At 36.8% G+C, this 13470-nt stretch overlaps 1 protein-coding gene across 3 annotated transcripts in view; it reads left to right on the forward strand.

Moving 5' to 3' along the window:
* The window catches only part of LOC131061313 (uncharacterized), a 154268-nt gene that overhangs the window by 69591 nt on the left and 71207 nt on the right, over window positions 1–13470 (forward strand). For all 3 annotated transcript variants that reach the window (XR_009359362.1, XM_057994931.2, XM_059213851.1), the window contains exon 7: window positions 8441–8672. Coding sequence is in view for 2 of the 3 variants with exons in the window: in XM_057994931.2 (XP_057850914.2) it covers window positions 8441–8672 (232 nt within the window). In the remaining variant the exon portion in view is untranslated. The remainder of the gene's footprint in view (window positions 1–8440; window positions 8673–13470) is intronic.

A 13470-nucleotide genomic window follows, 5' to 3' on the forward strand; every position in this document is an offset into this window, starting at 1 on the left:
GATAGACAAAGGGAAGCAACTCCAAGTACAAAGACAATCTAGCCGTACAGGAACAAGGTAGCAATAAGGCAGCCACAAATGGATACATGGAAATAGAGAAAGATGATGATGAGGTAACTTCTCCACCTCGAGAAGATCAACAACTCAAGGAGGTGCAAGTGGAGAAGGAACGATCAGCTATCTCGGCATGGCTTAGGGAGAGAATAGCAAAGGAAGTAATAGTGGTAGAAGAGGAGCCAATAGATGATTTAGATAGCTTCTTGAATAGAACTCAAAGAGACAGTTGAAAAGAAGAAAGCCACTAAGTTATCTAAGATTACAAAGGATAATATTGGATCTCGAGTTATACAAGTTGCCACTCCAAGAGTAGACAAGCCAAAAGATGAGATCATCGTAGATGAGTATGACTTGGAGATAATTGACTTAGGTCCTTCCACCATTGAGCGGGCAATGGAAGATTTGAATGACACAGTGAAGTTAGTTCAAGATTTGTTGAAGATTGAGGTAGAGAAAAACAAGAAGTTCGAGAGGGAGATGAATGCCTTGAGGAATTATCTACATCGACCCAGAGAACTGATAAGACAAAATGATCCTTCAAACATGCCTCCACTACTGCTCCCTCTAGATTCACTTGATAATTTAGAATAAATGAGGACTTCAACTCATGTATTGAAGAATTGAATAGATATTTCCTTCAACAAGGCGAATGCATTTGTAGAAGAGCTAGTGAGCATATTTGATAAAGTTTCAAGTGTTCTTGGCATGACTTAGGTCCTCATGGCTGCTTATGATGTTTTCACTTTCACCAAAGATTACACCATCCTGAGACTACAAGCATTGATGAGCTTACCCAAGAAGACTTTGGTGAACGTTGGAGTGTTGAAGGAAGGGCAATCATATGACTTTTAGAGTTGGTATAACTTTCTCTGAATGAGGAAGATCATGTTTGGAGATATCAGCAGTGGTTGCACCCAAGTTGAAAATGTGACAAGTGTGATACATGACAAAATTATGGCAATGGCTAAAATCATACTTGGAAGGGAAATGAAAGAAGTTCATATAGTAGAGGTCATTATTCAAATGGAAGCTTGAAGAATGTAACAAGAGTAAAGTCATTCCTCAGGCATGGAGGCTACTACTCGCGGTTCATAAAGAACTTTGCACAAATTTCATACCCGCTAGACATGCTGACACGAAAAGGAGAGTTCATGTGGGGAGATGAACAAGAGAAGGCATTCAACGACTTAAAGTCCAGACTGGTGAGTGCACCAATATTGGCATACTTGGATTGGGACAAAGAATTTCATGTGCATGTAGATGCCTCCAATTACAGGGATTGGACCATCTAGTTTTCTTTGCAAGCTGCCTACTTTCCAAGGCTGAAAGGAATTACAGTACGATGAAGAGGGGGGCACTTGGTAAGGTGTACTCCGTACAAAAGTTTCGCCACTACCTATTGGCGACATCCTTCACGTTTCATGTAGACCATCAGGCATTGATGTACCTTGTGAACAAGCTCATCATCCAAGGGAGGGTGAGTAGGTGGTCGCTCCTATTGCAGGAATGCACTTTTACCATCACCGTGTGGCTAGAGAAGAGTCATGTCATTGTTGACCAATTGTTGCGGATTAAGTCGAGAGAACGACCTAATGGGGTGAATGAGGACTTTCTCGACGCTCACTTGTTCCAAATTCTTGCATTGCCACCATGGTACAAGGATATAGGGGAGTGATTGTCCACTTCCACCTTCCTAGTAGACATGCTGCCGAGTGAAAGAAGGAAACCAGTCCTCAAGAGTAAAACCTTCCAACTCATTAACGAACTCTTGTACAAGATGGGTCCAGACCAAGTACTACGGAGGTTTGTGATGCAGGAGGAGATCCTTGGAGTGTTGAAGGAGTCTCATGAGGGCTTGGCAGGAGGTCACATGGGACTAGACACCACCACATGAAAAGTACTATTGGTAGGACTATGGTGGCCAACACTGCACACGAACGCTCACGAGTGGGTAGTAGGGTGCGACACCTGTCAAAGAGCTAGCAAGCCACTAAAACTGGACTTCATCCCACTATTTCCTACGCAGCCTCAGGAGTTGTTCGAAAGGTGGGTCTTGACTTCGTCAGACCACTGAAGGTGAGTTACATGCATAGGCGTAAGTACATTGTAGTGGCAATGAAGTACCTCAGAAAATGGGTAGAGGCCGAAGCACTTCTAGACAATTCTACCATCATTACGACATGGTTCATCTGCAAACAAATTGTGACACCATTTAGAATCCCCATCCAAATCACAAGTGATCGGGGAGTGCACTTTGTGAACCATGTCATTCGAGCCATGACCACGGAGTTTAAAATATTTCATAACCTTTCCATCTCGTATTGCCCCTAAGCCAATGGTTAGGCCAAGTCAACAAATAAAGTCTTGGTCTCTATCATATATAAGTCGTGCGGTGTTGAGGAAAAAGACTCCCGACCGTACTGTGGGTGTACCACACAACATACAAGATGATGACAAGACACTCCATTCCAACTCATGTACGGGCAAGAGGTAGTGGTTTTGATAGAATACATGCTGCCTAGTTTGTGAATAGTTGTGAATATCTACCTCGGAGACACCAAGAGCTTAAAGGAACACCTTCTGAATCTTACCAAGTTGGATGAGCGACGGGTAATGGTACAGTGGGCGATGGAGGTTGTCCAACATGGACGAAAACTTTGGCACGATAAACATCTCTAGCGAATGAACTTCCAACTGGAACAGTTAGTACTAAAGTATAACGATCGGAACAAACTCAAACTAGGGAAGTTTAGAGTTCAATGGTTGGGACTTGTTGGTGTACGTTTTATCATATACTGAACATTAGAATAAAATACCCAAGGATACTCTATCCTCTCTTGAAAAACCACCACTTATGCTAAGGTTGCAAGAAGACTATATGGCGATTCCAAGGTTTCTTTTGTCAGGTCTTGACGTATGGATAAGCTCAATGGGCGTTGTGATATGCTGGTAATACACAAAGGGACTTATGCTTGGCTCGTTCAATTCACAATGGAGGTTTATCGTTTGTGGGTTTTGGATTGTGGACTTCAAGAAAATTGAAAAGGAGATATGGTTTAGAAATTCTAATCTATTCCTAAGAATTCAGGAGACGGTAAAGACTGGGTGAAACTAATAACAACACTTTGTTTCGCCACACTTAGGACAACTATGCAAAGCATGTGCAATCTTCTAAGGTTGTTCTCAAGATTTTCACACTTACGAATAACACCAACAATTGAGCAATATTACTCAAAGTAGAAGTTAAGCATCCACATCAAAAGCTCAGGTTAACTTTACATATCGAATGAAAATCATCCATCCAACAAAAGTATGAGCAAAAAAGTTTCACCAATCTAAATTATCAAATCCTTCATTCTTCTAACATACATGAAATAAAATCTAAACTATGATGAGGGATAAGAACCATGCCAACTCCAAAGTAAAAGAGGTAATCACCATCAATTCGAACATTGCATTACTTATTACTTTGGCGATTGTATGCAACAATTGCTTATCTCAACATGTTTTACAACATGATCCCATGATTTACAAATGAGGGGTGAGTTCAATTTATAGGCTCCCCAATTACAATTAAATGGCCAGGATTGATTTCTAATCAACGGTCGAGATTAAAACAACCTAACCCTAATTAGGGTTTCTCAAAATAGATCAAATATCCGTCGGATGAGAGACAAGTGGCACAAGATGCTGTCTTTTAGGATTGCACCCCCTTCTTCTGCTGAGAGGTAGTGTGTTCAATGAACCTGGACATGTTGACTTGAATTCCCCAATTTTTGTTGAAAAATTTGCCTATGGAAATTTGTTTGGAATACTCTTCTTGCCGCCAATTTATGTTGCATGTGGGAGCTTGTCTTTGACTCTTCAGAAATGAAATCCTTCAAGAAATCTGGAATTTCTTTCCATACTTTCGCCGAGTCTGAAGACTTTTCTTTCTTGATGCCCGGAGACTCTTTCAGGTGCCTTGAATTTGGAGAAGAATTTGATTCATCTCCTCTTTATTTTCTTCTTTGTTCTTCTTCTTTCTTCATGTTTCCTGTCCAACATTCAGTCAAAATTTGATTCTTTTGGTTGTGGAGAATTCCACACTTAGCCATTTTACATGTATCAAACCTTTATCCACCCGTTCGTTTGATTGACCCTTGATTTCATGTGCTTGTCAAAATTAGTCTTTCCTCATAGCGTGCTGGCTTGATGGTCTTCTTGTCTAATGGATCAAATTTGAGGTCCGTGATCCGACATCTTCACATATTTCATTTATGCCTTTGACAAATTCATGTCTGAGTTTGATCAACTTGCTTGGACAATTTTCAGTCCCGTCTTATGTCCTGACTGTGAATGTGCCAATTTATGTTTTCTCCCTCTTAGGCTGTCTTAAACCAGGAATTTGAATGTGTCTGACTATTAAGGTTTGTGTCTTGGAACAAATTTGTGTCAATCTTTATGTCTTGGCATGCTTCATGTCAATTGGCTTGTCCTTGGACTTGGAATATCCTTGGACAATCATCCTTCATTTTTTATGGATTGGAAAAGTTCGGATAGTCACATGTCCTCTTGTCTTTGGCACATTTCGGAAATATAATCAAACAATTTGTCTCGCTCATAATCAAACAATTTGTCTCGCTCTTTGTCATGTCATCTTGGCAATCTTCGGAAGTATGATCGGACAAATTGTCTTCCAATCTGTCAGGCCATCTTGTTCTTGGAAAGAAAAATTTCATGCTTTGGATTATTTGGCATGCTCGAAGGCTTTCCTCTTGGCAGGGCGAAGTTCACATATCCTTGGACAATTTTTTTATTTGCCCAAATTTTGTGCTTGGTTTTTTCAGACAAAATCTTTAGACATGTCTTATTCCTCAGCAAATTTTGGATGACTTTCTTCCTTGGATATGAAAGGGCGCACTTTCCACATCTTTGGACAGATTTTGGTTCATGCTTCACTTCAAACTTGGAAAGTTATCACATGTATATCGGATATAAACAATCTTCCTCTTCAAGGAGGGTTTGGAAATGATTAAAACTTCCTTGCTGACCACGATAGCAGCAGTTTGACAATGTGAATTTAGATTACTTTTTTTTTGACAGGGCAGAATTTATTCTTCCTCGGGCAAGTCCACTTTCAATTTGCTGTCTTGGACGATCTTGGATGAATTTTAATTTTTTGGCAGATTTGAAAGATTTCTGAGAAATCTATGTGCAAATTTGAATTCTTTTCCCAAGGTAACTCAAAATTTTATCAGCAAACTTTGGTGATGGCGAACTTGAACCTTTTGAATGTCCCTTTCAAATCCTTGGACCTGCTTTATTCTTCCTTTTGGAGATGTTCAAGGTAGAATTTTCTCCTTCAAATTGTTATCAATGGTGAATTTAAGGAGAATATCGAACTTATTTTATCCAAAACCTTGATTTTGCTTTATTTCTCATCCAAATTTTTCTGAAAATTTGATAATCTAGTTGGATTTTGGAGCTGCTTCCTTTGAAGTATTTGAATGTTTTTCTTCAAACCCTTGAATTTATTTTACTTCTGCAAAGGTAATTTGATAATATGATCAGATTTTGGCATGAATCTAATAATCTTTATGCCTGAGAGCTGTTCACTTTGATTTCCAAACCTGTAAACATGGCAGATTTTGAAGTTGGATAATCTGATCATGCATTGAAGCTACTAGCTTCTCTCAACTTTGGCGAATTTTGATAGAGTTTTGATGCTTCCTTCTTTGCTATACAAACTTCTTCTTGGCAAACAAAGTATTAATGAATGGGCAACATGTCTTTATAGCTTCTTAGCAATTTCTAGAAGCTTTATGTTTTATTCTATCTTTAGAAAATTGAAACCCTTTTCCTTCTTATAGAAGGAAGCTTGGAAGTTTCTCAAAAATTAGAAAGTTTTATTGTTTTATCCTCCCTCTAAGAAGTTGGAATTTATCCTTAGAAGCTTATATCATGTTTTAGAAAGTTTTATTTGTTTTAAATCTCCTTCTAGAAATTCGAATTTGAGGAAGGCATGCCACAATATTTTTTTATATTTTTTTTGACTTTAATTGCCAAGTCATCTTACTTGCCATTTTTAATTCTCTTGGAATGCCATATCATCTTTTATTGCCAACTAGGAAATTTATATCATTTTTATTCTATGCCATCTTCAAGTGGGCCCTGCATTCTTTCTCAAGCTTTGGCGAATTTTGCACATCTTCCTTATGCCATGTAGCTTGTACATGAGGTGCACTTTAAAAATTGTCAAACATTTTTGGTGCATGAATAAGCTTAACCTTAGGCAGGAGTTAAGTAACCCTTGCTATGAGTTAGTTAACCCTCGGTAGGAGTTTAATATTTGTCGGACAATTTTTCTTGGACAATTTTTAAATTGATCCCGCTCAAATTTCTTCCATATTTTAATTGATCGTCTGCCATTCTACCCTTGAACCTTGTTGAACTTGTCTGCCATTTTTATTTCTTCAACCTGGACAAAATTTTCGATGTGCCATTCCACTTGCCTTCTTTTGACTTGGTCAACAGTGTTCATGCCATGTTCATACCTTGCTAGTTCTTCTGGACAAAAACTCTAATCTGGATTTCCATTTTGCTTTTTGCACTTGGAGACCTCATTTTTGAAATCTGAGAACATGGGTAGGAATAATTCGGCATGGGGATCAAAACCCTAATCTCAGAAAAAACCAAATTTTTCAAACCCTTGCTTTTTACACTTAGAAGCAATTTTTTTTGAATCTGAAGACATGGGTAGGATCAAAATGACCTAAAGAACAAAACCCTAATTTTAGAAAAAAACAAAATTTTTGAAGCCCTGCTTTTTATATTTAGAGGCGAGATTTTCAAATTCCGACAAAATGGGTAGTAATAAAATAGCTCAAAGAACAAAACCTAGATGCCAGTTTTAAAAAAGCAAAAAAGTAGAAAAAACAAAAATTTCTAAAAATAGCAAGTTGTCAGAAATGACTCAAAGCAATTGCGATTTTCGTCCTTCAGACCTTCTGAACACTTTGGCTGCATTCAAATTCAATTCTGAGCATAGATTCTCAATCTGGCTTGGGATGAATTCTCATAAACTCTAACTCCTCATTGTAAAAAGACTACTGATTAGTAGATGTGATGCCAAAACAGAACCCTAAAAAGCAAAAAAAAATAGGGGGTCCCCATTTGTAATGGGGTGATGTGTGAAATAGGTCACAACAAGACCCTATGAGTTTGTTGGTTAGTACTGAAATATAATCGTCACAATGAACTCAAACCAAGGAAACACTTGTACCAAAGAAAAATAAAGTTTATCCTCTACATGCAAAATTGAAGCAGTGCAAGGTAGACCAAGTAGTGTCATCAAGTTCACCAATGCTTGGAGCTCCAAGATGTCTAGACATCCCCCACCTCCCACTTCTTCTTAAGTTCTTTCTTTTTATTGGTGTAGTTGTAGGGACTTTGACTATTCTTAAAAAGGGGGATAATGTAGACTTTTCCTATAAGTAATGGTTTTTTGTAAGCTGACTTGTTATGTTAATCTTGGTTGGCATTAGGTAGTGATGTGCAATTGCATGCACTTCAATTGTGGGCCATTGTGTAAGTTCTGCTTCTAGATTCATTGCATTATAGTTAATTCTGATGCCATTTAAAATACTATTATCTGGTGATGTAGAATTTAGTAGCAAAGCAAGGATATTGAACTTGCAGAGCTAAATTGCACAGCGGTTAGCCTAACTTCAAAGGTGTCTCTAATGATTACAACTTCTTGTCAAAGGGCATAATCTCTTTACATGATACATGTAAATGCTGGACTAGAAGTGGCCCTTAACAAGAAAATGTGGCAAATGGAGGGAACCCCATTATTGGATTTATCTTTTCTTGTAGATTGCATAACTACCTGAGTTGGGACATAAGTTGTAACATTAAAATTGGATAAAACTGTGCATACATAATTCTTTCTTTTACTCATTATTATTAGATAAATGTTCTATGGTATGTTGGAATGATAAATATAGCATGATTTTTGTTTTCCTTTGATCTGAATGTTGAGAAATGATATATTTTGATTCTTGAAGAAAAACAATTGTATTTGAAGTTTGTAACTTTCAAATTGAGAGCAAGCCCTTAGGTACTTATTAGAACTTTTGTTTCTAACATAATATATAATCAATAACTGCTACATGATCTCTCTTTAGTATTTAATAATTGAGCTTCCTCTATTACTGGCTCGGTACCCATGTTTGAGTTCATTACATGGAATAATTTAATTTATGTTAGATTCTTATGAACTAATTTTATTGTTTCTGGGACAAGCTTTTGATTTCCTTTAGTGCTGTTTCTATTATCAATACTGGAATTTGTTTTGATATTTTATTTTTACAATTGTTGCTGATATATGAATGAAAATCAGGTATGTGCAGAGTGTAAGAGATTTGGAGCTACTCTTGGTTGTGGAGCAAAGACATGCAAGAAAATTTATCATTATCCTTGTGCAGACTGGCTTTCTACCAAGCTATGTTGCCGGATGTGGGAAGGGTTCAGAAGTCCAGTTTTTTGCTATTACCACATATATGCTGATGATTACCATCTTACTGCTAAGGACAGGAAGATACATGCTAATATGAAGTACATAAACAATCCAGGTAATGCCGCAAAAGTGGAAAACAAATGCCCCAATCTGTATGAACTCTACTTTCTTATTCTTGTACTTTAGTATTATCAGAAATGTGACAATTCACTGTCTCAGGACATAGATAGACCCATGTAGATATTAAGTTCATTGTAAAACAGGCATCATCTTAAGGATCCTGGTTCTTTTGTGTGAGCTTTGCATCCAAAAATTGAATTCTTAACTAGAAACTGGCTAAAGTTTGTGTGGTCTGGGAAGATATTACAACTCCAGTGCAAGTAGTCAATGCTTCCATTCTCGTATACCCCTGAATTTTTGGATTATCAGACTGCTCCTTCATAGTGACTGGTACAAGCTCCACCTGTAGTGCTTAAGCATCTAGAAAATCTTTTACCATGCCCATGTAATTTTTGGCTGCATTTATTACAAATCCCACACTGTGTAGAAAATTGATAGAAAGTTTAGGATGAAGGGAGTCATATATTTAACCAATATTTAGACAGCAGGTACAGAACAGTTTTATCTTAACCTTATAATCATTATTTTTCTTGCTGGGGAACAGGCTTCCTTTCTTTATTCCATAAGTTTCAGTCTAATATAACTTTTTAGGTCACAGTGAATAAATTGTGTCTATTAGTTCTTATTGTGTACTTTGCTTGAGGATCTTTTAGTTATGTGGCATCTTAAATCTAGAATTATTTTATTAGTGATTTTTAAAAACACCATGCCTAACCCAAGAATGTTTGAATTCATCATGAGAACTATTTAGTGACTTAGCTAATATCACTAATTTAATAGATCCATTTTGGATCAGCAACTCACCAAGATTTGTGTATAACAGTGTTTGTAATGAACTTGCAAGGAAAATAAGACAATAAACATATAAATATGCGGAATAGAGAAAAATAGAAATGCTTTATAATATCTTTACAGTGCCACTTGGTGGGGATAACCTCCCAATAGAGCTTTACAATATAAAGACTCAAACTATAATATCTCCTTTCAGATTTATAATCACATGCAATTTTTGATGATTCCTTTCCATGCAACAAAAGGGCATAAACAAGAATATCAAATAGCAACAATATTAAATAGAATGATTAGCCCCTCAGATCTAATTTTTTGTTAATTAATTATTGGAAAAAAGTACAAAAATGTTGATATTTTGAACTGAAAAGCAATTACAAGTAATTATTCTGAATCTTTAAATCAGCAAACAATTTCAAAATATTATAATAATAAAATTGCCCACTCATAGGCATGATACTACTATATAAGGATTGTAGATTTGATAAATGGTCATGGTTGGGGTAGAAAACAGCAGAAACAATGTGCATAGGTGCTAGTACAATGATTGTATGACCATTGGCAGCTCCATATGTATGGTTGTGGCTGGTAGGGCTTGGTGGGGAGGTACAGCTGTATGGTGGCAACAATATTAGGTTTTCTATTGTGCAACAACTGTATTACGTCTTCTAACGCTTGTAGAGCCTTTGACAAACCTCCACAATTTAGATCTGAGCTTGTCAGCAACCTTAGGCACAAATAAAACCTTCTAAAAATGCTCCTTATTTCTTGCAACCTAAATTAGCTAAAAATATTCAGTGCCAATGTGATCATTAGATGGAATCACTTCACTTGGATAAGAGGATTTCCGTGCTCCAATCCCAATTGGAAATCAGGAGAAACACGTCAAGGGTTTTCCTTCTTGCATGAAAGATGAACACCAAGTGTTCAAGCTCCAAAAAAATGATTTGATTGCAATAATAATGGATGCCCCCTTTTATCAGTTCACCTTTTTTAATAAATTCCTTTGCCTCTTTCATTTGAATTTTCTTTCACTCCTAAAAATCCCTCCGAAGATGTATACTTCTAAAATAAAAAATAATAATATTTTAGTTGTCCTTTTGAAATAAAATTACTAGGTCCAACTCAAAATTTTATTATTAATCATTAATTCAACTTTATGTAATTTCTTTAACTATTTTTTTTTCCCAGTTTCACAATGACTAAGCTTGCAACCTGCCAGCGGTCATGCAATCATTGTACTAGCACCTATGCACATTGTTTCTGCTGTTTTCTACACCAACCATCACCATTTATCAAATCTACAATCCTTGTAGTGAGCATATAATGCCTTTTGTTATGTTCGGTACTATGCACATTGTTTCTGCTGTTTTCTACACCAACCATCACCATTTATCAAATCTACAATCCTTGTAGTGAGCATATAATGCCTTTTGTTATGTTCGATTAATATTGGTTATCTGCTAATGTATTAATTGTTGTATTAAGTGGGTTGTCACTCTTGGGTAGTTAGAAGTGTCGGTTGGTTGACGGTTGTGTTCCTCTTGGCAATTGTCGGGTTCTTTAACTAGGTTGTGTACCACCAAGGAAGGTAGGAAGATAGAGTTGGATCAATTGTAGTCCTTGGACGACCATCTCTAGTCTTCTTCTTTGTAATAATTTCATGTGTGAATAAAGATACATTTTACTCCTATATCTCGTATGCATTGTTATTTGTATTATTATTTCATCCATCTAATTTATCAGATATAGTTGTAAACAGGAAGTAAATGATTTGTTAATGTCATCACAACGTAGCCTTCCAAAATTACAAAGCAAGAACCAACTTCTAAATTTATAATATTTGGTGTTAAACTGCACATAAATTTACAAAGAAACTAATCAATAGTTTATTTTATTATTGCTTGGCCGGCATATGCAATAGTAAAAGTAATTATAAAATAAACTGAAAATAACAGCAGTTGTAATAGTGGCAGAAATCCCTTGTAATAACAAGTATTAGAGCATTTCATAGACTTGTACAGCAGCCCAAGTGATAAATAACATCATAAATGCTGAACAATAGCCTCTAAAATAAGGATTGCAGCCTTTCAGCAAAGTATAACAGCCAAAAATATTTGAAAAGGAGGCAGGTTCAAGAGAAAAGGTCTTCTCGTAGTTAGTGCACTCTCTCCATGAGAACTCTTTTGCAACCAACAAAGCTTTGTACTTGTCTAATGTATCATTTACCTTGTGTCTGACCGTGTACACCCATTTGCTGCCAAGGGGTTTCCCCCTTGGTGGAAGATTTGAGAGATCTCAAGTGTTGGTTTTTTTAGGGCTCTCATGTTTAGTTGCCATAGTTGTTTCCCATTCAGGTTTTCTTTTACCTCAAATATTTGTGGTTCATAAACTCCCTGAACATTGGCCATTAGAGAAAACTTAAATATGTCCTTGCTCTTGCTTCTTGATGATTGTCCATTGATCGCTTCACTTACATGAATGGTGCTTTCCCACTACTTTGGTCTCTTGTGAGGATTCTCTACATCCAAATCAATGTTGTCAACATGACTTGGGATACTTGTATCATCTAAATATTGATACAAGTTATCATTAGTGGAATTCAAGTCTATTACCAACCTAGGAGACTTTATATGCTCTAAAATCCCTCTTTGAGGTGGAGCTACATGTTGACGTGTTTTTTATGACTACGTCTAACACAGAATAAAGTTCCCAACGGTCACTTCACTCTCTCTTGGTTAAAATCAGGCCGTATGCTAAGATTGCGAAGAAAGATCAAACGGCTAATCTCAAGGTTCCTTCGGCGCGTGAACATGACTTAGTTAGTTGACGAATTTGCTATTAACCCAAGGGACCTTATGCATGTTCACAAAATATTTTGACAAATTTGTGGGTTCAAGGATATTTACGTGAATGATTTGCAATGAAAGCTCTCTTTTTTTTTGTTTTTTAGGTTAAGATGTGCGGAAAGTAAATGTGATAGGGTTTAGGAAGCTACTCTAAGTATAATCTAATCCTAAAAACAAGGAGATGGGATAAATCATGCAAAATCAAACCATACTTCGTTTTGCTAGTAGAGCACAACTACGCAAAGGCGATGCAATCTTTAGAGCGTGTGTAGAAGTTTTTTCAAATCACCAATGGAGACCATCAAGTCAAACAATCTTCATTGATAATCGAAGTTAAGCATACACATATAATAAGCTCAGGCTAACTTTGCAAAGTATGCAACAATCAGTTGCACACAAAAAGTACGAGCTCAGACTCTGCAATAAGCAATCCTATCAAATTTAGTTCTTCTAACAACATAAAACAAAATCTATTCTAACTGAAGAGAGCAAGACCATGCAAATTGATAAAATAGTACAAGAACACACTATCAAATCGAACAATGTATTAAGTTGGCTACTTCAACAATCCTAATGCAACAATCTCAGAAAACAATCTCTCCTCCCTTTACAAATGAGGGGGGTCACCCCTTTATATAGGCCTTGGGCCATGAAAACATGCAAACCCTAATTAGGGTTTCACCCTAAAAGATTCTCCACTCAAGATGCAACAAGGTGGAAATCAACAATTAATACCGACTAAGCCCATATACAATGAATTCAAATAAGCCCAAAATGGCATCCATTCGTGCATTAAATGCACCCCATTACATCAAATTTGCCCAAAATACCATGAATATTCCTCATGCAAACATAAATGCCCATCATTCTCCATGTGACGGCTATGTGCAGAAGAAATCTGTCATAAAATCATTAATACAACGACTGCATGCAAAAAGATTCTTTATGCATTCAACATGCATTGACCAGGCCGCCACTAAATCAAAATATTCTGGTAGTAAATGCGTCACCACTACTCAGTCAAAAGATTCTCGTCCAAGAATGGACAACCATTATCTCGCTCATTAATTGCATACGTGATGAACTTAGCAATGACGACTTCCAACTCCCCTATGGAGACACTTGGCAGGCTTTCAATGTCAAACTCCATCAAGT

This window comes from Cryptomeria japonica, chromosome 11, assembly GCF_030272615.1.
Source record: "Cryptomeria japonica chromosome 11, Sugi_1.0, whole genome shotgun sequence".
Classification (NCBI taxonomy): domain Eukaryota; kingdom Viridiplantae; phylum Streptophyta; class Pinopsida; order Cupressales; family Cupressaceae; genus Cryptomeria; species Cryptomeria japonica.